General features: G+C 46.8%; 1 protein-coding gene and 1 long non-coding RNA gene across 3 annotated transcripts in view; both read right to left on the bottom strand.

The window, feature by feature from the left end:
* Positions 1–342: 342 nt before the first annotated feature.
* On the bottom strand, positions 343–6,118 carry LOC138745327 (uncharacterized). The gene is made up of 4 exons (XR_011346176.1): positions 6,030–6,118; positions 4,708–4,897; positions 3,971–4,048; positions 343–838 (listed from the first exon to the last, which is right to left on the bottom strand). It is a non-coding gene; the product is annotated as an uncharacterized lncRNA (long non-coding RNA).
* Positions 6,119–13,767: 7,649 nt separating this feature from the next.
* The window catches only part of LOC138745743 (endophilin-B1-like), a 57,530-nt gene continuing 44,731 nt past the window's right edge, over positions 13,768–26,566 (bottom strand). For both annotated transcript variants that reach the window (XR_011346473.1, XM_069903014.1), the window contains exons 5-6: positions 20,292–20,433; positions 13,768–14,183 (exon numbers count right to left, since the gene is read on the bottom strand). Coding sequence is in view for 1 of the 2 variants with exons in the window: in XM_069903014.1 (XP_069759115.1) it covers positions 14,125–14,183; positions 20,292–20,433 (201 nt within the window). In the remaining variant the exon portion in view is untranslated. The remainder of the gene's footprint in view (positions 14,184–20,291; positions 20,434–26,566) is intronic.

The raw sequence follows: 26,566 nt of genomic DNA, 5'->3' as shown, positions 1-26,566 counted from the left end.
CCTAACTCTACCCAACTTCCCCAACCCTAAACTAAACCCTATCCCTATCCCTTACAACCTACCTCCTTCCCCTAACCCTCCCTCCTACCCCTTCCCCATACCCGCACCCCCTACAACTATCCCCTTCCCCTAACCATACCTCCTACACCTTCCCCATACCCACACCCCCTACAACTACCCCCTACCCTATCCCTTACAACCTACCCCCTTCCCCTAACCCTACCCCTTCCCCATACCCGCACCCCCTACCACTATCCCTACCCTATCCCTTACAACCTACCCACTTCCCCTAACCCTACCTCCTACCCCTTCCCCATCCCCGCACCCCCTACCACTACCCCCTACCCTGCCCCTTACCACAACCCCTACCCTTACCCCCTTCCACTACCCCCTTTCTCCTACCCCCTTCCCCTCCCCCTCCTTCCCCTAGGTTTGGGGTAGGAAGGGGAAAGGGAAGAGGGAGGGGAAGGGGAGGAGGAGAAAGGGAGGGGAAGGGGGAGGGTTAGGGGAGGGGATGGGGGAGGGGAAGGGGAGGGGGAAAGGGGAAGGGAAGGGCGGAGGGGAAGAGGGAGGTGAAGAGTGGAGGGCTGGGGTTAGGGCATAGGTGTGAGTGCAGGGGAAGGGGAAGATGAGCGGGAGGGGGTTGGGATGGAGGAGGGGTAGAGGAGAAGAGGGGAAGTGGGTGAAGGGACATGGAAGAGGCAGGGAATGGGGTTGGCAGGGCCAGAGGGATACGACGGGGAGGGGTTCAGGCCATCATGATGTTGTCCGTCCTCTGTTCAGCTGGGATGCGAGGTTCTTCTGGACTCGTGTCTTGTCTCTGAGATCGCTCCTTCTCCTGGGAAGAGAAATACGAGTGATAGAGATACTGTCTCTGAGGCCTGAACACAATGACTTTGGAGGGTCCCAACACTTCCCCCATCATCCCCCCTACCCCTGAACCCTCCCCTCCCTCACACCAGTACTCTCCATTTTTCTTGAATTCCTGTCCATATTAAAATCCTTTTCATGCCTTTTTTGGACAAGCCTCCGCTACTACCCCGACAATGCATTCCACTCCACGTCCCCTGTGTGAATAAAATGTACCCCTCACGTCTTGCCTAAATTTCCCTCAGCTCACCTTATTTAGACGTCCTCTGGTATTCTCGCCCCAGGAATGCACACAATATTCCAAGTGTGGTCTGACGAGAATTTTATACATCTGCAACGATACCTCTCGGTTTTTGAACTCAATCCCCTGACTCCTGAAGGCCAGCACACAATACACAATCTTAAACTCCCTCTCAATTTGCACAGCAACCTTGAGTGATATATGGAGCAGGATCTAAATATTTCTCTGTCCTGCACACTGTTCATAATCCTGCCATTAACCAAGTGCTCTGCCCACACATTCTTGTAATCCGCATTCAATGAAGATATTGGTCTATATGAAGCTACTTTTAATGGGTCTCCAACCTTCTTTGGAATAACTGTTATTTGTGCCCTTGAAAATGACTCTGGAAATAAACCTGTACCAGTTGCTTATTTAAGTACATCTGATTTACAGGATTGAACTCCATCTGTCACTTCTCTGCAAACTGGATGACCTATGACAACCTTCTACACTGTCTACAACATCTCTACCTCTGTGTGATCCCCTGACGTACCCACCCTTCCACTCCCATCATCATTCATAAAAATCACAAAGAGCAGGGGTCCCAGAGCAGATCCCTTTGCAGCGCCACTAGTCATTGTTCCATCTACTACGACCCTCTGTTTTCTGCAGACAAGCCAATTCTGAATCCACACAGCCAAGGCTCCATGGATCCCATGCCTCCAGACATTCTGAATGAGGTCACCGTGGGGACCTTGTCAAGCACCTTACTAAAATCCTCGTGCAGCACATACAGACCTTGACCTTCATCTATCTCCTTTGACACCTCCTCTAAAAACTCAATTTGACTCGTGAAGCAGGACCTGCTCCTCACAAAACTATCCATGAGTTTCCCCAGCATGTTTGGGCATTGCCCTCGGCCCCAGCATCTGCAGACTTCCTGGCGAATCCCTCCCTTACCCCTTCCCAGAGCTTCCGCATCCATTAGAACATCAAGCATTGCTGCCCAGTACAGGCCCTTTGGCCCATAAAGGCTGTACTGACCTTTATAAATGTTCTCCACAACCTTTACCTGTACCACACCCATAGGAACATAGGAAGTGGGAACAGGAATAGGACAAAAATGGCCTATCGAGCCTGCTCCGCCATTCAATACGATCATGGCTGATCTAATTTATGACCAAACTCGACCTACCCTGCCTTCTCGCCATATCCCCAAATTCCTCTATCATGTAAAAATTCTGTTCCCTTACATCCACATGCTCGTCTCAGAGACTTTTATATGTACCTATTCTACCAACCGCTACCACTTTCTCTGGTGACGCATTCAAAGCTCTCACAACTCTCTGCATAAAAAAAATCTCCCCTCACCTGAAGCGGATGCTCTCTGAGATTTGCACCTGACACTTTAGGAAAGGTTTCTGGCTGTTCATTCCATCTAAGGCCCCCACAATCTTATTTAGAATAAGTTATTAAGCTGTGGAAGGGGCGTTGGGAGAGGGAGGAGGGGAGAGAGCTGGTGGGGGAGGGGTGAGAGCTGGTGGGGAGGGGACAAGGCCGTGTTGTGGAGAGGGATCAGGACCGCGTTGAAGTGGTGAACGGACAGACATGGGTGGATCTACCTGCCGAAATAAAGGAGCAATAAGAAGGCCATCTCGGGATCTACCAGCATCTTCTGGGGCTTGATGTCTCAATGGAAAACCCCCTGAGGATGGAAGTAGGCCATGCTCTGCTACAGCTGGTACATGAACATCTGGCAACACAACGATATAACATGACCCACTCTGCCTCCACACTGGCCGGGTCTGGATCCTGAGGGTAAGGGGAGGTGGGTGAAGGGCCCCTCCCTGCCAATCAACATCCATCCTCATCATCCTCTCCACCCCTCTCCCCTCACTACCCTTTCTCTCCTCACCAATACCCATTGAGACCCTCATGCACCCTTCATCGATATCCAGTCCCCAGCGAGACTCAGCCAGTAAACTCCTTCATATCCTCCAACCCCACCATCCAAGCTTGCCCCAGTGGACAACTTGACCACCCAGACCCACAACCACCTTGATGTAGATCATGGGAATGGGCTGCTTGGCCTTGTTGAAGTGCTGGACCATGCAGTGAACCGTCTTGGGAACATAGTCCAGACCCAGATTCAAATAAACCTGCTCTTCCTCTTGGACACAATACAAACATGTCAGCTGGATTTACCCTCCAAAACCCCGTGCCTCTCCCAACAGGAGTGCCAGCCCCTCCTGCTCTCTGTAGGCCTGATGCCCCCACTGCTCAACACAACATGGCATGAATCCAAGGGCTCAGCGAGCAGAGCGTCAACAGGCCGTAGTGGACCCGTCCGCTGCCCCATCATTCGGCTTCTGGTGAGACTGCACAAAATGTGCAGCTCTGACCGCCCTCCCTCGTGAGGCAAGGATTCACCGGGGGAGAAAAACCATTGACGTTTCGAGATGAGAAATGTTTGCAGCCGGGTGTTGGCTGGGGTCGAACATGTGGAGGCTGAGTTGTTGGGACGATTCAGAGCAGGCGTTGATTTGGAAGCGCACCAAAAGGTGCCAAAAGTGAGTTATGGGGGAAAGTACATTCGTGAAATGAATTGGGGAAACAGACTGGAGGGGCTGAGTGGCCGAATTTGGCGACCTTGTCTTGTGGTCTTGGCTGCTGCTGTCTGGAGTTGAAATGGCAAGAGGTCATGAGTTAATGGGTGAGGAGCAGGGCAGCCAACGTCAAAGAGTCAGCACTGGACAGAGGGGCAGGATGGAGGCAAAAGAGAGGCTGCAGCGAGACAGATCGATTGAAGGAATGGGGAAGGTAGCAGCAAATGATATGCATCAGAGTGAGGGTGGGGTGGGTGCAGGTGGATCTTACCTTGACTACAGAGGAGAAGTTGAGAAGAGGGACAATGATGGTGTGATCCAACTTTCGCACGATCTGCAGTTTGCGGTTCTATGGCGAGAGAAGAACATCAGCAAGGCTGGGCGATGGGTCGGGGCCCTGAGGGGCAACTTGTCCAAGTTGAGGGGGGAGGCGGGGAGGAGATTTGTCAAGAGGTCAGAGGTGGGGAACTCCAAGGGAGGCCGAAGTGGGGGACTTTTCGAGAGTCAGTGGGGGGGGCTTTTCGTGTCGCTGGAGTGGGGACTCGTCAGGGGGTTCAATGAAGTATCATTTCAGTTTTTATGATTGTTTTCCCAGCTTCTACTAAACAATGAATTTGCAGAAAATCTTTGATATTTGCCAGGTGAGTGTGTGTGTGTGTGTGTGTGTGTGTGTGTGTGTGTGTGTGTGTGTGTGTGTGTGTGTGTGTGTGTGTGTGTGTGTGTGTGTGTGTGTGTGTGTGTGTGGGGTGGGGGGTTGTGTGTGGGGAGGGGGGCTGCTGTTGTGGGTTTGTGTGACTTTCTCTGTTTCCAAACCCCATGGCTGCTTTGGTCTCTGTCAGATGCTCCTCTTTCCACCCCCCTTCAAAAATGTGTTTGGGGTGTTGTTTGTCAATTGGGTGTAATTGTGTGAAACGGGCTCATGTGTCGCAAGGGCCTGTGAACGTGCTGTAGGCCCTAAATTTAAATATCAGGGTTTTTCATTTCCACACAACTGCTCCTCCCCCTCACCTTGAATCTCTTGTCTTGCAAGATCTTCTTGATGGCAATCAGCTCTCCGGAGTCCACCAGCCTTGCCTGTTACACCACACCGAAAGATCCATTGTCGATGATTTTAACATCTGTGCAGGACACCACCTTGGGGACGTTGGGTCCATGACACGGTGTGGCCGCCTCTGTTGTGGCCTTATTGCCATGTCCTCTGGGGCAGAAGCAGCAGCATTTACACACCCAGAGGGTACACAACAGGTCATTTATCCCAGCCCAGCCTTGTTGTCCGAGTTAGTCTCTACCCCTCCCTCTACCTCCCTTCCAAGGGTCTCCAAAATGTCAGAATTGATCCTCTGGTGGTTCGTTCCAGCCTCTCAGTAGAAATATTGCCACCCCAGGTCCCTCTTTGATCACTCTCCTCAGAATGAGGCCAGTTCCGCAGCCATTCACTTTATTTACAACCCTCCCTCCATGAGAGGATCGGGTCATCCTTGACCTTCAGCACGTCCCGGGGAGATGAACCACTCTGAACCCTACCACGGGTTTAGCAGAAGCCCTCCACATTCCCAGAAGCTCAGCAACACCGTGATCTTCCTTGATGCAAGCGAGACCTCGTCGCCTGAGGGAGCAGGTGGTGCGGAGAGAGCCCCACGCTTCACCGCTCAACTCTGTTGGGTCTGCCGCAGCAGAAACACTTTCTAGCACCTTGATCCAGGTCCACTGGGGGAAAGAATCCTATCCCGGTTGGGGGTGTGTGGGGGTGTATGCAAGGGTGGAAGGGATCTTGTAACCACGGTGGGGGGGGGGGGCATGGCGGGTGGAGGAGCGGTCGTGTCTCTCAGTGGACAGATCCCATTCCAGGTGGAGGGGGAGCTCTGTCCCATTTCTGTTGAAAGGTCTGCCTTCCATCCCCCTCGCAACTTCTCTTCTCCCTCAGACACCTCACACTCTCCCCTGCCCCGAATCTTCTACCACACTCTCATCCCCCACCCAACACCACCCCCATGGTTTCCCCAGTGCTTTCTGTCCCCTCGCACCCCATCCCCCCAGCTCAACCCTATGTCCCCTATCTCTGATCCAATCTCCCTTGACATTAGCCTGTGGTGCTACCCCGTTCCTTTGTTCTCCCCTCCTGTCCTACAGACCCCATCCCTTTATCCCCTCACATGCCATTGTTCTCCCCTCCCCAGTCCCCTCCAGCTGCCTCATAAAGTGCCCTGCACTCAGGATGGGGAGAGGGGATTAAATGTAGCCTCCATTCTCTCCGCCCACACTGGGTAAAGGATCGTGCCAGAGGAGTCTCTGTCCCAGTAGGGGAGCATGTAACAGGCTCTTTATCTCACCCATGGGTGCAGGGTGCTTCCAAACACAACCCTGTTGATCAGAGGGTCCCTGGGATGAGACAGCGTCCTACTCCGACACGTGGGCCAGAATCCCCTTCCAGGAGATGCATCTTTCTCGTGTTGCTGTGCCATGGCACGACTCAGCTATGGCTGCCCCATGCAGTGACATCATCACCCCCTCTGTGTCATCATCTCCCCCCTCTGTGACACCTCCCCTCTCTGTGACACCCCTAGTGTAATGGGCAGGGACATCCAACCATTTAAATCCTCCTCAATTTCCCCAAGCAAGGGGAGAATAATTCAGCTGGTCTAAATTACTCGTTGTTATCTATTCTAACTCCTAGATATTTGATCCCATTTTGCCGCCACATTTGTTGACTATTTTCTTGACATTGGCTCTAATCCCCCTTCCTAAGTGACATGATTTTGCACATATCCCAAAAGAACTTATACCCAGAGATGTCCCCATAGTCCTCCAGGGTGGAGCACAACTTGGGCAATGAGTGTGTCGGGTCTGTCAGATATATCAGAACAACTTCTGCAAATAAATTGATTTCATGCTCTTCCTGGCCTGTTCTGAAACCTTTCATGCCTGAATCCTGGCAAATGGCCTCGGCTAATCGCTCCATGGCCAGTACAAACTCACTCACTGGGAGTGTGGGGGAGGAGTCAGACCTTGATTGGCATGTCTGTTGGCTTCCTCTGTCCCTCTCATCTCGACATCAGTGGCTCAGGTTGGGGGAGTCTGTGCTGGCTCCTGCAGTGCAGAGCAGCACTGCTGGACCACCTTTATCTCCTTATTTTCCTGGGCCCTCTGCAAATCTTTCCTTTCTATGATCTCACATTGGTTTCTCAGGAGAAACACTGGCAGCCAAAAGGCACCCTCTGATTCCCCTTAGATTTTGGGAACCCCGACTTCTTGAAGTGGGACCACACGTGGTGACCTATTTTCTCAAGATGTGGATACAGGAGCTTGGACCAGTCTACCAGTTTGCCGTGGTCCGCCAGCATGCTTGCCAAGCTCCCGAACCCTGCACTCTCGTCAGTCCACCCGCAGATCTTGTTCTCCCTGCCTGCACTCGATTTCCTGCCCCAATTCCAAAGCATCTCCACTGCAGCTGTGTTCAGTCGGAACTCGAAGGACCCTGCTCACTGCACCAATTATTATGTGTGTGAAACTGATTCGAGGGGTCCCAAGGGTGGCGAATTTGAACACAGTTGTCTTTTATTGACACATGTAGTGAAGTCGCATGAGGAGTAAAAGACACACACAGACACAAACTCGCCGGATTAATCGATACACTTGCAACCACTCGTGGATAGAAGACTTGACAATCAACTTGTCACATATGATACCTTGAACAGGTCATTCATTCACTCATTGATCTTGGATGCCTGTGGGTGGTAGGGGATATGCAGGTGGCCCCAAATACTTGGCATCACCACCCATTGCTGGTCGGACGTTATCCGATAGGGTATTCCACATATGGAGCACGCTAAAATGGTGCTTGGTCGGCCCGCTGGCAGGACATCTGAGTATGTGCTGACCATCGTGAGAACATATCACTTTTTATTTTGGCAGGGGAGAGGCCTGATATGGTCAATTTATCAGACTTGGCCAGCTCCCGAACCCCAGCGAATGCGGCCCTTGGTTTTAATTGCTGACAAATAGGGCATTTGGCCATCACAGTTCTTGCAACATCATGAGACCCCCAGATCCTCTGTCCATCATAGTGCCCCCATATGCCCACATTTATGATGCACCAATGCTGCCAAGGCTCCGGGGTCTCTCTGCTTGGGGAAAAAAGTGGCAGAGCATATTTGAGCAGCTCAATCCACAGTGGCATTGCGTCAGCTTCAGCGGTTTTCCTGGAGGTGTGTCCATCCACGTGGTGGACCCTGACTATTCTTTTGTTGTTCCACCTCTCAGAAGATCTGCCAGTGCTGTTGTCCTCAGAGCAGGCAGCCATGGATCTGCCTCCCTGTCTCCTGACGCCGACCCATCCACACTGACGTGCTGTTTGGCACAGCCCAGAAATCCAGTTGCACTGATCGGAAAAGAGGCTCCTGGGCCCGCCTGGTTGTCCCTTTTCGGATCAGTGCCACAGCTGCCAGCTTGGACAGTTGGCTCTCCCCTCCACCTCACCCTCTTGTGTCAGTACTTTATCTGTGGTGGGCTGGAGCGCTCCCACCTTACACCACTGTTTTTCGCACCTCCACCAGCCGGAGCCGTCAGTAAACCAAGCTTTTTCTCTGCTGTCCAGCATCGAGGGTGTTGAACGGTTTGCCCCAGGCCATGGTGCCAAGCTCTTCTCGGGGTCATTCAGGTGGGAGGCTGTCACTTTCGGGCAGGACATGATTTGTTCTTGCAAGTGGCTCAGCCCTTCGATCCCGGCCTCTGTGCGGTCTGCCATGTACCACTTCTTCGGTCCGCTGTGAGTGGCATCCGCAGATTTAACCCATCACATGTTGGGGAGGTGTGGCTGGAGTGTGACTGTCTCTGCTGCCATCTGGTTCTCTGTGGTGAGCAGGCGAGCATCTGACACTCAGATGGGGAGTCGCGGGAGGCAGCTTCCAGGAGGGAATTGAACCAGAAGCTGTGTGGGTCTCGGCGACCTTGCCTCTTTTGCTTGACGCTCTACTTGGCCATTGTCTTCATGGCAGAGACAAGTCATTCAAAGAGTCTTCCAGTTTTGAGGGGTTGGGGATACTTGTGGTCAGTGGCAGTGGTGTTCAACAGCGTGTTTTGCCATTAAAGAAGCCATTTGTTGTTCAGGTCATCAATGAAGCGGAGAGTTTTTTTTTCTGGGCAACATTGTACAGTAGATGGAGGGGCAGGGTGAGATGGGGAATATTTTGGCACCAGTAACCCAAAAGACCCACAAACCTTTGTGCCTCAACTTGTTGGTGGGCACCGCAATGAGGATTTTGCTTTGAGCAACCATTGATATTTCAATGCTGCCTGGATTCTCAGGAAAAGGACTGTTGGACTAGGACCCTGGACCTTTTCCAGGTGGTGCCTCCCTGGTGCCAGTATCTGGGGTGTTGCTGCTGGTGTCCAAGACATCCTAAAGTGGGCCAGAGGTTGTGGTACATGGAGATACCAATGACATAGGGAGGAAGAGGGAAGAGTTCCTGAAAAGTGGGTCCAGGGCGTTTGGTGAGAGCTGAAAAGAAATAGCATGAAGGGAGTCATGTTGGGATGACTGTCTGGGCCATGCGACAGTGAGAGCAGGAACAGAATGAGGTGGAGGATAAAGGCGTGGCCTGAAGGTGCGGGTAAAGAGCTCCTTGAGGGCATCCTATTTGCCTTGCTCGGGAGGCTGATGTCGGAAGTCGATGAGCCTTGCTGCCATGTCCTGATGAGCAAGAACATCATGGAGGAGTAATGGATGTCATCAGCGGTGATCTCTTGGAGGTGGAACTGGTCCTTGACCTGTTTGAACCCCACGTGTGGCTGCGACATCCAGAACGTTGACAGCTTCAACCAAACCATCTGAAGCGCCGCCTGGACCGTGATCTTCACATCCAATTGAAGGGCTGGGTCCTGCTGAGGTCACCACTGTAGCAGGCGCGCTCCCGCGAAGTCTGGAAAGAATGACATGCACCCAAGAAGTGGAAGTGGAAGATAAGTTGCTTGAACAGGCAGCTCCAGCCTCCGGTTGGAAGGCGATCCTCCCGTTGCTCATTGATTCCCAAGATGTGGGTCATCCCCTGGGATGAAGGGCATTGGCCCCAACGGGGTCTGCGCTGTCAGCGTGTTTGTCGGCTCTCTAGTGTAGTGACTCGTGTCTCGGTTAACAGGCCACTCCAACTCGATATGTCAGAAGAATATGGAGCCCATATTTACCAAGGGTGGGTGTGGATATTTACATGAAACCCTGACACTCCCTTTCACCTGAAGGCCTCCGTTTATTCAATGAAACTTTAAAGTAACAGACACTTCTGTTGAGGCGAGAAGGGGAGAGGTTAGGATATTGGGGATGAAGGTGGGAGGTGGTTTCTTAATTCTTTCTTTTATAGATGCCACACATTAGATGAGCATTATTATTAATTGTGTGAATTTTTTGTGGATTTAAGTATATAAATATTTTTTTAAAATTATCGGCAGGACCACGAGTGGCAGATAGGATCATGGGGACTCTAACCCCCAACCCACCCACCCCAAATATCAATGGGATAAACCAGGTTTATTGTCAATGTCGTCGAGGATCCCTTCCACCTGCCCACAGCATTTGGCAGCTCTTCTCATCAGGAAAGAGGTCGAGGAATATCGGAGCCAGTAGCACCAGGCCCAGAAACAGATTCTTCCTGCGAGCAGTGAGAATGGAGAATGATGGATGACCGGCTCAGACAAAGACTCCATGACTCTGCTCTTGATTCAACAGAATTTATTTCTTTTTTGGGAGGGACTGCACGTGTATCATTTGTCTCTCTGTGCGTAGGTCCGGTTGTGTGTTTGCAGAGGTTTCCACCATGAACACAGTTTCCTCGGGTTCAATTTGAACGGGTACAGAGGAGCTTTCCTGGATTGGAGAATGTATCTCATGAAACAAAGTTAAATGAGTTCGGGCTTTTCTCTTTTTCACCCCAAAATTAACTTTATTCTAAAATTATTGACCAAGAGGACAACTGTTCCATGTCTTTTCTCATCCTCGTGTTGCATGCCTATATTCCCTTCACTGCACACGTTCTCTGTTTAACATCATTCCACCACTTTGACACCTCGTGGTTACTCCCTGCACTCTGTGGTTGAAGGGGTTCCCCTTAGTCTCCACCCCTCAAGACCCGGAGGATAAGAGTCCTTCCCCACAGCACCCTCGTCTTGGCTGCACCAAGCCTCAGTGCATCTCTCAGCAACCTGGAATAGGCCGGTGGGCAGCGTTCCCTCACGCACATCTCCGTGTGCTAAAGGACCAGCAGGTTAACGTCGAACAGTTATGCCCTTCGGACCTCGATGTTGTGCTGACCTATCAATTCCAAGCAAAATAAAAACTAGACCCTTCCTCCTTCATAACCCTCCATTCTTGCAATGGAGGGAGTGCAGAGGTGATTCACCAGGCTGATACCTGGAATGGCAGGAATGACTTATGAGGAAAGATTGCGCAAATTGGGATTGTACTCGCTGGAGTTTAGAAGATTGAGAGGGGATCTCATAGAGACATAAAATTCTGGCAGGACTGGACAGAATGGATGCAGATGGGATGTTTCCAATGGTGGGGGAGTCCAGAACCCGGAGCCATGGTTTAAGGATAATAGGCAAACCATTTAGGACCAAGAGGAGGAGGAATTTCTTTACCCAGAGGGTGGTGAATCTGTGGAATTCATTGCCACAGAGGGCAGTAGAGGCAGGTTCATTAAATTTATTTAAGAGGGAATTAGATCTATTTCTTCAGTATAAGGATATTAAAGGTTACGGAGAGAAGGTGGGGATGGGGTACTGAACTTTAAGATCAGCCATGATCTCGTTGAATGGCGGAGCAGGCTCGAAGGGTCGAATGACCTACTCCTGCTCCTATCTTCTATGTTTCCTTCATTCATGTGTCCAAGAAGCCCTTAAATGCCGCTAATATTTCAGCCTTCATCACCACACCTGGCAAGACATTCCTGGCACCCACAACTCTGTGTTAAAACAAGTACCCCTGATATTGCCCCTAAACCTTCCTCCCTTTGCTTTGGGCTTCTTGTGTTTGCTTCTCTTATCTGGGTTTCAGGCAGACCAAAGGGCATCTTTCACTGAGATTCTTGTCTTCCAGCAGTTCTGGATGTCTGTCTCTGGATCCTCTGCTCAGGGGACCACCCCGCAGTATCTCATCAAGTCCTAGTCTCTGTGTCAGCAGGAATTCCATGCTGACCACTGCCTGATGGCCCTGTGGTCAACAGTGTTTGTCTATGCAACCTTTCCCATGAAGGTGATGGGGCAAAGTCCTGCTGACTAGGACATTGTGTGGCATCAGTGCCAGACCAATCTTTCGCAACACCTGAGCCAGGTAGAACTTCAGCACATAGCGGCTTTTGGTGCCCTTGCACTTTGTTTCCAAGCACAGCCATACACAATAACCATGCTGGTTAGGGTTATACCCCCATTGATTGACGATGTACATGGTCCTCCAGACTCTATCCATTTTGGACCCCCACATGAATAGGAAATGTGTTTTGGGAATTGACAGGGTGGAGGTGTGGGGATGGGCCACACCTGCCTGACGTGCAGCAGTAGCCGAGAGCTCCTTGCACCTGATGACCAGGTTCTACCAGATTGACAGAGTTGGTCATTTCTGTGGTTCTCCCTGTCTCCTGGAACTGGGGGTCTCCTTACTGCCCCCCATCTCCTTGAGTTGGTACTTTGTTCTCCACCATCACCACAAGACAACCAAGACCCCTGGATGGAGGGCAGTGGTGCAGAGAGATCAGTGAGAATACGGGTAGTTTCAACAGGGTGGGGTCCATTCTGATGCCTGATAACAGGAGGAAACCAACGGGGAAGGAGGATGCAGGTCATTCGATAGCAGGTGGGGCAGGGTGTAGACATAGCAGCTGACTGGAATTGTCAGGGGGATACTGAGACCTGATAGAGGAGGGGAAGGAAGGTGCAGTTGTGTTCTGACGAGAGAGTGCTGAGGGAGAGGCAACATGGGTGGAACCTCAAGGCAAAGGACCCCTGAATTTTTTGCAGGCATGGGCTCTGTAAATAGACTCCCAGATATCCAGCAAAGAGCATCTTTGTCCCCCTGCCATCAGGAAGGAGATATGGAGGAATAAAAGCAGAGAAGCCAGGGAGGAAAATAGCTTCTTCCCACAGACCGTGAGATTGACAAGGCAACATGAGCTGGATGGGAGCTAAGAATGAAAAGGTGGAGAGGAATATGGACTGATTACAACAGCACAGCCAGCAGGAGAGTGGGGCCTAAGGGCCTGTTTCTGTGTTGTCTATCTGGACCAGCCTTTTGAGTTCAAGCTTTAAAAGACCAAACCATTTTTAAATTTAACATCAACGGTATAGAATGAATCAAGAGACAAGATGTCTGTCCAGCGGCAAGCGTCGAAGGCACTTCCTGAAACGGAGGCTCTGAAATTACAGGGAGGTTCTGGCCTGTATGAGGCCCGGCTTCCTCTGGAAGGAGGAGAGGAGGCAGGGATAATGTGGGGGAAGGGGTGGGGAGGGGAGGGGGTAGCGATGCCTTCCTCCATTCATCTCCCATTTACTCTACACCGTACCCCTCCTCATTCCCATGCCCATTCCCCTCCCCCATCACCGCCCCATTTCCCGTGCCCTGCTCCAATCCCCCGCTCCCCTCCCCAACCTAACCCTAAACCCTAACAAACTCTATCCTTAACGTTAACACTACCAATACCCTTAAATACTACACCACGTCCCCAACCCTAACTCTTATTTCTACTCTGTCCCATAACCCTATCCCTATGGTGTCCTCTAAACCCAACCCTAATCCTACCCACCTTCCCCAAACCCCAACTCACACCCCACCCCTACCTCCTACCCCCTTCCCCTAAACCTAACACAAGCCCACTTCCCCGAACTCTAAACCTAACCCTAAACCTCGACCTAACCCGAGCCCACATCTCCTAACCCTAAACCTAACTGTACCTCTACCCGTCCCTGACCCTTATCTTAATTCTACCCACCTTCCCCAACCCTAACCTAAACCCTACCCCTATCCTCTACACCTACCCCCTTCCCCCAATCCTACGCCATACCTGCACCCCCTACCACTACCCCATTACCTACCCCTACCCTCTCACTACCTCCTTTCTCCTACCCCCTTCCCCTATCCCTCCTTCCCCTAAGTTAGGGGTAGGAAGGGGAGGGGAATGGAAGGAGGGGAAGGGTAGGAGGAGAAGGGGAGGGGCAAAGGAGAGGGGAAGGGGAGGTGAAGGGAGGAGGGCTGAGTTTAGGGCATAGGTGTGAGGGTAGGTGAAGGGGAAGGTGAGTGGGAGGGGGTTGGAATGGAGGAGAGGTAGGGGAGAAATGGGTGGGGGAAGTGGGTGAAGGGATATGGAAGAAGTGGGGAATGGAGTTGGCAGGGCCAGAGGGAGAAGGGGAGGGGTTGAGGCCATCATGATGTTGTCCGTCCTCTGTTCAGCTGGGCTGCAATGTTCTTCTGGACTCGTGTCTTGTCTCTGAGATCGCTCCTTCTCCTGGGAAGAGAAATACGAGTGATAGAGATGCCGTCTTCGAGGCCTGATCACGATGACTTTGGAGGGCCCCAACTCTTCCCCCGTCACCGCCCTCCCTAACCCTGCACACTAGGGCCTTTCCCTTCCTCTGCTTTACCTGAGGAAATGTGTTATGGAGAAAAACACAATCTATATCTGCAGAGCTCAGAGTACCATGTCTCCATCAGGCAACACCCTGGTTCACCACGACATGGCAGCAAGATGCTGGACAAATCATGGATGAATCAGTCAAGTCCCTTCATCTGACCCATCTGAACGTACTCCACAACAATATTACTCTTCCCTCCCTCTCACCAGTACCTTCTGCTTTTCTTTTATTTCTGTCCCGAAATTAAAATCTTTTTCATGCCTTTTTTGGACCAGCCTCCACTACTACCCCTGGCAATGCATTCCAGCCACCCACTACATTCTGTGTCAACAAAATATCCCCCTCACATCTTGTCTAAAGTTCCCTCATCTCATCTTATTTAGACGTCCACTGGTATTCTCGCCCCAGGAATGCACACAATATTCCAAGTGTGGTTTGACTAGAATTTTATACATCTGCAACGTTACCTCTCAGTTCTTGAACTCAATCCCTGACTCCTGAAGGCCAGCACACAATACACCATCTTAAATTCCCTCTCAATTTGCCCAGCAACCTTGAGCGATTTATGGAGCAGGATCTAAATATATCTCTGTCCTGCACACTGTTCATCATCCTGCCATTAACCAAGTGCACTGCCCTCACGTTCTTGTAATCCGCATTCAATAAAGATATTGGTCTATATGAAGCTAATTTTAATGGGTCTCCAACCTTCTTTGAAATAACTGTTATTGGTGCCCTTGAAAATTACTCTGGAAATAAACCTGTACCAGTGGCTTGTTTAAGTACATCTGTATTTACAGGATTCAACTCCATCTGTCACTTCTCTGCAAACTGGATGACCTATGACAACCTTCTACACTGTCTACAACATTTCTACCTCTGTGAAATCCCCTGACGTACCCACCCTTCCACTCCCATCATAATTCATAAAAATCACAAAGAGAAGGTGTCCCAGAGCAGATCCCTTTGGAGAGCCACTAGTCATTGTTCCATCTACTACTACCCTCTGTTTACTGCAGACAAGCCAATTCTGAATTCACACAGCCAAGGCTCCATGGATCCCATGCCTCCCGACGTTCTGAATGAGGCCACCGTGGGGACCTTGTCAAGCACCTTACTAAAATCCACGTGCAGCACATACAGACCTTGACCTTCATCTATTTCCTTTGACACCTCCTCGAAATACTCAATTTGACTCGTGATGCAGGACCTGCTCCTCACAAAACTATCCATGAGTTTCCCCAGCATGTTTGTGCATTGCCCTCGGCCCCAGCATCTGCAGACTTCCTGGCCAGTAACTCCCTTACCCCTTCCCAGAGCTTCCGCATCCATTACAACATTAAGCATTGCTGCCCAGTCCTGCCCAGTACAGACCTTTGTAAACGTTCTCCACAACCAACTAACCCTTACCCGTACCACACCCATAACTATGGGTGGATTAAATATCCAATTAACTTCTTTCTGAAGTAATGTATCAGGAATTTGATGTTGATTCCAATTTTGAATAACTTTTCATAATTCTCGTTCAGCTCCTTTAAAGTTAGATCCATTATCAGAACATAATTCTTTTACTTGACCACGTCTAGGAATAAAACACCAAAGAACATTAATAAAAGAGTCTGTATCAAGCAATGACGCTGCTTCAATATGAATTGCTCTCATAGTCAAACAAGTGAAAATAACTCCATATCGTTTTTCAACACTTCGTCCTCACTTTACTTGCAAAGGACCAAAATAATCAACTTCCACGGATGTAAATTGGAATTCATCAGGTGAAACTCTGTCCTGTGGTAAATCTGCCATTTGTTGTTGTCCAGGTTTTCATTCTCTCTGTCAGTCACAAAGAGATGAAACCTCATGATTTCATTATTAATATATTTAAGCACTGATGTTCTATCAGTCCAAAACACAGGATCTGCTAACTCCATCTGTAATTCTCTTCTTAACATAGCGTCCATTTTGCTCGCCATAATAGCAGCAGTCAATTCCATTCAAGGTCTGGTGACTGACTTTAATGGAGCCACTCTGGCTTTTCCCAATACAAATCCACCATCTACTCGCACTTGGTTATTTCACAGGACTCAGTAACTGACAGGATCAAAACCACCTTCACTTACATCAGAAAAATGGTGTAACTGAGCAAATGTGGCCACTCCAAAGTCTGTTGACGTCAAAACTTCCAAGTATTTGAAGACGCTCAATCTAAGTTTTCCAATCTTGTGCAATGGATTCTGGATTAGTTTCATCCCATCCAAATTTCTTCTGCACAAAACTGGTATTTGGCCGGGCTGATCATTAGGCTGAATTCGGCCAGTCGGGAGAAGAGGGTGTGCAGGTGAGACTTGTGTTGTGCCCAGTCTCTGCTGGCGACAAGAATGTCATCCAGATAAATGAACACGAAATTCAAATCCCTGCGCACTGTATCCATGAGGTGCTGGAAGGTCTGGGCGGTGTTCTTGAGCCTGAAAGGCATGCATAAAAATTCGAACAAGACGAAGGGGGTGATGATGGCCGTTTTGGGGATGTCCTTGGGGTGCAATGGGATCTGATGATACACGCACACCAGATTGACCTTGGAGAATACGCTCATATCATGCAGATTGGCCATAAAGTCCTGAATGTGAGGGATGGGGTAACAGTCAGATACTGTCATGTCATTAAGCCGTAGATAATCTCCGCAGGGGTGCCAGCCATCGGAGGCTTTTGGGACCAGCTGGAGCGGTGAGCCCCAGGGCTGTCAGAGCGACGAATGATCCCCAGTTCCTGCAGATGCGAGAACTCCTCTTTCGTTATCTGGAGCTTATCTGGCGGGTTTAACAGTAATGTATGATAAATTGTATCAGACACTGTGACCCCAGGTTCACAGTTGGGAGAATATTTAACGGTGATGTACAGTCGACGACTTTGGCAGATACTGTGACACTGTGCTCACAGTACTGAGAAGGTTTAACAGAGAAGTATGGTAGAATAAGGCAGAATCTGTGACTCCAGGTTTACAGTAGTAAGAAGGTTTTAAAATGATGTACAATAAACTGAGGCAGATACTATGAAATCTGGTTCACTGTGGGGAGGAGGTTAATGGTGATGTACAGGAGACTATGTAGATACATTGATACTGGGCTCAGAGTGGGGAAAAAAAGCTTTATTGGTGTTGTATGGGAAAATGAGGCAGTTACTGTGACACCGGGTTCATAGTGGGGAAAATGTTTAACAGAGCTATACGATAACCTTTGGCAAATAAAGTGACACCAGCTTCATATTGGAGAGAATTTTTAATGATGATGTACACTAAACTGTGGCAGATACAGTAACACCAGGCTCACTTTGGGAGAAGGTTTACTGGTGATGTACAGTAGAGTGGCAGGCTCTGTAACACCGAGTTCACAGTAGTGAGAAGGTATAATAGTGATGTACGATAAATTGTGGCAGATACAGTAAAACCGGTCTCCCAATGGGGAGAAGGTTTAATGGTGATGTGTGGTAAACTTAGGCTGATACTTTAACATCAAGTTAACAGGGGGAGAAGGTTTAACGTTGATGAACGGTATATTGAGGCAGAAACTGAGAGTCAGCATTCACAGTAATGTGAAGGTTTAACAGTGGTTTACTATAAACTGTGTCAGATACTGTGACAAGATGGTGCAGAGGGTAGACATGTGGTTCCACCCTTCCCCAGTTAGACTATTAAATGCTCGATTTTAAAAGTTGTAAAAGTGATTAAAAATACTGTTTATAGACTTTGGAATTGTGGAGGATCAAAATAGCTACAAATGTGAAAAAATCGAAAACTCAGTTCCAGAAGAAATTACCTTACAAAAGTGTTGAAGAATTGTGGCCGAGTTCAAGTTGAAGCAACGGAGTCGTCGACTGGAGTCTCCAAGCCTCAGAGGACTCCTGCCCGGCGAAGTATTTCGTCGGTATCACTTGCGCTATCGCAAGATGGCGCCAGTTCAGTGATGTGTTGAGCGGTTTCGACTCGTGCACTCATGAACACAGGCGTGAGGGTGGGCCAGCTGAGCGAGGACAGGCACGGTAGCCTGCAGCATTGCCTGGTGGTCCGGGGAGGCGCAGTGTAGCATCAGATGACGCACCTGCACAGTCGGTGGCCCTACCGGGCATGCGCAGTGTGTCGAGGGTTCACAAACCTTTGGAGAAGGTGTGGGCTGTGGGGGAGCCTGAGCGACGATGAACTGACGAGGTCGGCACACTGTTGTCGGGTGTCCAGACCCGCAGCAGCACCGGTAGAGGACCTATTGCTATGGAGGAAGAGGATGCTCAACTTCATTAGACTTTGAAGAACCGGGGACTGCAGCAAAAGAAGGTCGGCCTCAAAGGGAGGTGATGGATCCTGGACTGGATTCTGTGTTTCCAATTCTGGAAGGGATTGCTCAACTCATGGAAGATATGGCAAATATATCAATGCAGACGACTCATCAGATGACTCAAGGATTTTCGAAATGAAATCTAAAATGAACACTGTGTGTGAAGAAATAACTTTTATGAAGCAAGATATTAATGTAGTTAAGAGTGAAGTTACGAGATGGACACGATCAGTGGATACTGTGCAAGATCATTTTAAAAAGATTGAGGAGGCTTTCTTGAATGCAAGAGTCAAGTGGAGCGTAATAGAGAAAAAATGGAAATAGTGGAAGATCCTTTTGTAGATTGGGGGATTCAGAAGAAGGAATTATTGATGAAGTTTGACTCATTAGAAAACCAAAGTCATAGAAATAATGTTAAGATAGTAGGTCTTCCGGAAGATATGGAAGGTTCGGATCCGGTGAAGGTTTTGAAGAAATGGATCCCAGAAGTGTAGGGCAGGTAATTCATTCCAGATGGACTGGAATTAGATTGAGCGAACAGAGCGTTAAGGAAGAAACGGTTTCCAGGCCAACTACCACAAGCAGTTTTGATTCACTCTTTTAAATATCAAGACAGAGAGATGATCCTCCGATTGGTGGTGCAGAAAACACGGCAAAATCAGGATCCACTGATGGTTCAAAATAATAGGGTTTTTTTTAATGCAGATCTGAGTCAAGAAATTATCAGAAGAGACTGAGAATTTAATTCAGCCTAAGAAGTATTGTGGCGAAAGGGATATAAATTTGCTTTTCGTCATGCGGCAGTATTGAAAGATTTTTATGGGAATTTTCAATCTCAGTTTTTTGAGAATGACCATGATGCTTTAATATTTGCTAATTCATTGCCAGATGGACGAGGAAATGGGTGATCGTCACCATTGTCACCAAAGGGAAGGGTCAATGGGAATGGAAATGGGAAGATTGGAAAATATGGAAAGAATGGGAAAAATTGAATTGACGCAGTCTTCTCGATATTGAAAATCCGGAACAATCAGTGGGACTGGAATCACTGGGTTGAATGTTTTTGTTTCAGTCCTTTGTGAAAGTCTGACTGGGGGTGAGTGACACTGAGTCCTTTAGTCACCTGCCACTTGTGGACTTTACCACACCCAAATTTTTAGGGGGCTGCTACTTTTGAGTAGCTTGTTTTGGGATTGATTTTTCTCTCTTTTTTGGAATTTTTAAAATAGGTCGGGGATTAGAATACAGCGAGACTTAGAAGGGGTGCATTATTTTATAGTAGGATTCACATTTGTGTGGTTTAGCAGTGATATACTATGAACTGTGTCAGATACTGTGACACCATGTTCACAGGGGGATCAGATTTAACAGTGATTTACGGTATGTTGAGGTAGATAATTTGACACCAGGAGTAAAGTGGGGATCAGGTTTAATGGTGATGTACTGTAGACTAAAGCAGATACTGTGACACCAGGCTCATTGTATTGTTAATTTATCTTAATTACAACATCTAATTTATATGCTCCATTTTTTTGTGGCAACTTCCAAACATTAGATAAACTTCTATTCTAATCAGATGTTGTTCATTTAAATAGGACACCACTAAAAGCCCAAATCGTTTGATCTCTTAAGTATTGCTGCTCAAATTAAATTCTTTACCTGGGTTTGGGTTCAACGGCACTTCAGTTTGCTTCATTAATTTTTCAGCCCCTCGTTTTGTGCTTTCTGCTTTGCCCAGCCGATTCGCCAAATGGGCATCCAACGCTGTCTTCTCAGCTTGACCCAACATCTCCTCTGTAAACTTAAGCAAACCAAGAAGACTAAAGTTAAAATTTTCACCTTGGCATTTTCAAAAACAAAAATCACGCTGTGACTTGCAGTTTCATATCATAATCCCACTTGCTAAACTTGCAAGCAACTGCACCGCATCCTACAGCTGGAAAATTGCAAGAGAACTGCTTGGTTAAAGCAAAGATTCCACCCAGTCACCCCATTAAAGGCCTCCAAGTTAACAACAGATAGCAACCGGAAAGTTAAATACAAAGATCTGTATCAGGAAGATTAACGGGCTTTAAAAAAAACAATTTCCACTATTGAAAGAAAACTCCTCAGGGAACACCAGGCTCTTGTTGAACAATTCCTGTTGTATTCCTCAAAATGGTTTGAATCTTGATTTCAAGCAGTCATTTGGTGAAATTGTTGGTCCAGAACAAACCCTGCCCACACACTCCCTTAAATACCTGCAAAGTTGTGGCTCAGCTCTGCTCCATGCTAAAGCTATAAAGCTTTTCTGAAGAGATAATGGACTTCAGATGCTGGGACGTTGAGTCACAAAAACATTAATGTTTCTCTGAACAACACAACAAGAACCTTCTCGAGTGGTAAATATCAACAAGACATAATATCATTTCACTGTTGTGTTTGTGTCGTTGGAGAATTCCCTTTCCACTCAATCAGAATTAGAATTTTGGGTGCCGTATTTGAGAAAAGATGTGCTGATGTTGGAGAAGGTCAGAGATGGTTTACTGGAATGATATCAAGAATGAAAGGGTTAGTGTATGAGGAATAATTGTCAACTCTTCGATTGTACTAGTTGGAGTACAGAAGGATAAGGGGGACCTCAGAGGCATTTCAAATGCTGGAAGGCTTGGGCAGAGTAAATATGGCAAAGATGATTCCCATGGTAGGGGATTCTAGGACAGGAGAGCATAATTTCAGGATAAAAGTGTGTGAATTTAAAACAAATGTGGAAAAATTGATTGTGTCAGTGGGTCGTGAAACCCACGTGAGGTCATTGGGTGTATTAAAGGCAGAGATTGACAAGGAATCAAGGGTTATGGGGAGAAAGATGAGGAGTGGGGGTGAGTGGAAGAATGGTGGAACAGACTCGACGGGCCTACTTCTGCTCCTATATCTTGTGATCTATATCCTGCTGGAGACCGAGACAACCCTCCTCTTGTATTCCATTCTTAGAAAACATTCTGCATCGTGGTTTTATGTCACGTGAACACATTTCCGATTGAATCCCATGTTACAAATAATCCAATGCAAATTCTGCATTGAGAGGACTGCAGCTTCCTCATTTTAAAAATTGTTATGGAGCAGCTGAAATGAGATTTCTTGCTTCTTTTTTTGAAAGGGTTAAAATAGAATCAAATAAAATAGGAGAGGGAAAAGCAGAAGAATTTATGTACAAGTGGGAATCAAAATTAATGGTTGGTGATAAAGATACACAATTGTTGAAACATTTGATTAATATATGGAATAAAATAAATGATGAAATTGGTGTAAGTGGATGTACATCACCCAGAATGGCTTTGATTCAAAATCCTCGTATCTTTTTTAAAGGATCATCAATTCCTGGATAGCGGGTTTCGTAAGGGGATAATAAATGTTGAAGATTGTTATGAAAGGTGTCAATTAATGTCATTTGAGCAACTGAGAAATAAATATCGTATAACTCATTACAATCTTTTTGCTATTTCCAACTTAGTGCATATTTGAAGGATAAGTTAGGACCAACTATGTTGTACTGAAATAGAAATTCCTTATAAGAGGAATTGTTAAAAAAAATTATTTGATGATGTCCTCATTATTACAAGTAGGAACTTTTAAATGAGGAGTTCATAAGTTGAGACAAAGGTGGGAAATGGATCTGAATATTGTCATTGATTGGCAAATATGGGCAGATCCATATAAGGATCTCAATGTAAGATACAAATTAGTTCAGTATAATTGTTTTGACATCAGTCATGTAGCAGATGTCAGAAAGGATTTTATCTGAAAGCTGCCCCTGGAGTCAGGTGACTCAGGCTGTTGGATTTGAAAAGCTCTACAGGAAGATGATTTGGCAATAGAGATCACGTGATCCAGGGGAGATGTATTAATTCACTTCAACTCAGCAGTCTGGAACTATTGACCAGAGTTCCACACTGCAGCAGTGAGGAAGGAATTCACAACTAGTTTTTCTTCTACAGTTACTTCTTACACCAGTGAAATTGAATAGAATAAAATCAGAATTATCAGATAAATGTTTTAGGTGTGTTGAAGATGTTGCAACTTTCTTGCATTCAACTTATCTTTGTCCTAATGTGAGATCTTTTTGGGGAGAATTACAATATTAATGGAACAAGTTATAGGATGTGATTTTCTGCAGAATCTGACCTTAATTTTATTAGGAAATATTGAAGGAACAAGGCACAAATTAAATCTATTAATATATCAATTGAAATTTGTTAAATTAACGTTAGCGGTGATGAGGACATGTATTGCATTTACTTGGAAATCAGATATATATAGATTTTTTTTTAGGGATGCCAAGGTGACATGCAAATATTCAAAATTGTATTCCTTTGGAAAGAATTACATATAGCTTGAGAAATATATACTCTATGCTTTTGCAAATTTGGCAACTGAATATTTAAATATTAGGCTTCAATTTGTAATAATGCCCTTTCCATCCCTCTAGACATGTGAGATTCTCCTCTAAGTTCAAAATTTTTTATTTAGATTTGTTAGATTTCCTCACCACCGCGAACTCTGTGGAAGTGGAGGACTAGTGCAGGGCAACAGAAAACATGAAGACCACACCCCTCCAACATATCAGAAGCAGAGGATTCAATCCATGGGTTAGTGACCAAGGAAGCAGACCAGTGAGGGGTTCTGCAACTGAAAGACCCACATAGGTGGCAGGCTGTTGGTGACTTGAGGAGAGGAACCCACGCAGGCTGCAGGCTTCTGGACAAAGCAGTCAAGGAACTCACACCAGGCTGTGGATGCTAGAGTGGGTCAGAACTGGCTAAAAGGGTGTCAGGTATCAGACCTAGGATATGAGTGAGTGCTAAATAGTTCCTAATTATGTCAGAGGTTCAAAACTGGAGCTCACATTGCCAATGACTTGGATGGTCTGTGAGCATTGAAAGAGAATCCACAGACCCTCAGTGACTTGGCCCAGGGTTCAGGGTGGCAGGGAATGGTGGGTGCAAGAGGCATTTCAGGCAATTTCTGCCAGAGGTGAGTCTGTCTGTCTTACAGCAGGAAAAAAGCAATTTTTTGTGATATGACACTTTTTAATTACATGACAATAAATTGTCTCCTGAAATAGAGAGAGGTTCAAGTTTCAAACTATTACAAACTCTACTCACCAGATTATACCTCTTCCCACTTTTTATTTTTGCAAGGACACCGTTGATTTTATCACAAATCCTCTGCTGCGTCTGTCCTGTGACAGATTATATATTTTATATTGTATATAGAGATGTTTTTGAAAGAGATGGATTGGAGGAGTCGTTTAGGTCACAAACAAAGACATACACTTCACAATACAGCTCTTATTTAAAATGCAAGAGCTTGGCTGAGAGTGAGTCATTCAGGCACCAAGAGCCTTTGCAAAGACAAAACAAGGAGACTGTTTTACTAAAGAATTTCAAAAGCAGGTGTAAATTGATTATTGCTTTTAAAGGAACAGATGAATGGACTCAGAAGTTTGGGTCCGGTGCAGTAATCTGGCTGGTTCCAGTTTGCTGTTCTAAGAAGTTCATGTGGTTTTGCAAGCAGAGAGGAGAGACCAAATAGGCTTTTTCTAAAAGAGAGAGAGAGAGAGAGAGAGATAGAGAGAGATAGAGAGAGAGAGAGAGAGAGAGAGAGAGAGAGAGAGAGAGAGAGAGAGAGAGAGAGAGAGAGAGAGAGAGAGAGAGAGAGATGGCAAGCTGGCATCTTGTTTTGAAGACGGGGTGTGAGTTCTCAGTTCAGCGTGTTGAAAAACTTTGTTGTCCATATAAGAGGAAATAGCTGGATAGAAATGATGTTTCACTTGAAAAAAGGGAAACAAAAGGAACTCTATGGTGACCTGCAGATGAGGTAATCATTTGGAAAACCCTGATGGGTCAAGTTTCTTTGGCAAGATACCAAAGTGGCTGATCAGAGGGAATCAGTTTATGTGTGTCCAATGAGCAAACAATCCCTCTCTGAAACCAATAAGAGCCTTCCTGGAGGGTACACATTTACTTTTAAGCACCAGAGTTTGGTGCAAATTCATAAATTTTGAATTCTGTGCACAGTATAAGAATTGATAGACACCGGTGAACTTGGAGTTGTGTCAAAGAACTTTATGTACATTAAATACACCTGTGCTTAGAATTAGAATGGGGTAATGGAAGGCTGTTAATAGTGATAAGTTAAAGTTTGATCCTGTTTTTTTTTGTTTAAAGAAAATTAAAAACGATGTTTGTTTAAGAATCAATGGCATTATTGTTCAAAATCTGCCTGTAATCGAAAGTATTCTTGGACTGAATAGACATCTGGGCCAAATGACTATTTAAAGACAATCTGTACATGATTGTACATCCTAAGGTACAATATAACCACTTAGAGCACAGAACAGGCCAGTTCGGCCCTATTAGTCCATGCCGTAACAAATCCCCACCCTCCTAGTCCCACTGACCAGCCCCTGGTCCATACCCCTCCAGTCCTCTCCTCTCCATGTAACTATCCAGTCTTTCCTTAAATGTAACCAATGATCCCGCCTCAACTACGTCTGCCGGAAGCTCATTCCACATCCCTACTACCCTTTGCGTAAAGAAATTTCCCCTCATATTCCCTTTATAATTTTACCCCTTCAATACCCCTTAAACCATACCCTCTAGTTTCAATCTCCCCCACTCTTAATTGAAAAAGCCTATCCACATTTACTCTGTCTGTCCCTTTTAAAATCTTAAACACCTCTATCAAGTCCCCCCTCAATCTTATACGCTCCAGAGAAAAAAGCCCCAGACTGCACAACCTTTCCCTGTAACTCAAACCTTGAAATCCTGTCAACAATCTCGTGAACCTTCTCTGCACTCTCTCTATTTTGTTTATATCTTTCCTATAATTTGGTGACCAAAACTGTACACAGTACTCCAAATTTGGCCTCACCAATGCCTTGTACAATTTCATCATAACCTTCTTACTCTTGAATTCAATACTCCGATTTATGAAGGCCAACATTCCAAATGCCTTCTTCACCACACCATCTACCTGAGTATCAGCCTTGAGGGTACTATTTACCATCACTCCTAAATCCCTTTGTTGCTCTTCACATCTCAATAGCCTACCATTTAATGCATATGACCTATTTAGATTTGCCTTTCCAAAATGTAACACCTCACACTAATCTGTATTAAATTCCATCAGCCATTTCTCAGCCCACACCTCCAGCCTTCCTAAATCACCTTTTAATCTACGGTAATCTTCCTCACTGTCCACAACACCACCAATCTTTGAATCATCCGCAAACTTGCTTATCCAATTCTCCACCCCTATTTCCAGATCGTTAATATATATAACAAACAATAGTGGACCCAGGACTGATCCCTGAGGAACTCCACTAGTCACCGGCCTCCAATTGGACAAACAATTTTCTACCACGACTCTCTGACACCTCCCATCCAACCATTGCTGAATCCATTTCACTACCTCCTTATTTATACCTAATGCTTCCACCTTTTTTCCTAACCTCCTGTGGGGAACTTTGTCAAAAGCTTTACTAAAGTCTAAATAGACAACATCCACAGCTTTCCCTTCATCAACCTTTTTTGTAACCCCCTCGAAAAATTCAATAAGTTTTGTCAAGCATGATCTACCCCTGACAAAACCATGCTGATTACTCCCTATCAATCCCTGTACCTCCAAATATTTGTAAATACCATCTCTCAGAACACTTTCCGTCAACTTACCCACCACAGACGTCAGACTCACAGGCCTATAATTCCCAGGTTTACATTTGGACCCTTTCTTAAACAGCGGAACCCCATGCGCAATCCTCCAATCCTTTGGCACTACCCCTGTGTCCAGTGACATCCTAATTATCTCTGGTAATGGCCCCACTATCTGTACACAAGCCTCCCTGAGTGTCCTTGGGAATATTTTGTCTGGTCCCGGAGATTTATCCACCT

Source organism: Narcine bancroftii, chromosome 11 (genome assembly GCF_036971445.1).
Source record: "Narcine bancroftii isolate sNarBan1 chromosome 11, sNarBan1.hap1, whole genome shotgun sequence".
Taxonomy (NCBI): Eukaryota; Metazoa; Chordata; class Chondrichthyes; order Torpediniformes; family Narcinidae; genus Narcine; species Narcine bancroftii.
The sequence above is the reverse complement of the archived record's forward strand: the minus strand, read 5'-3'. Positions and strand labels throughout refer to the sequence as shown.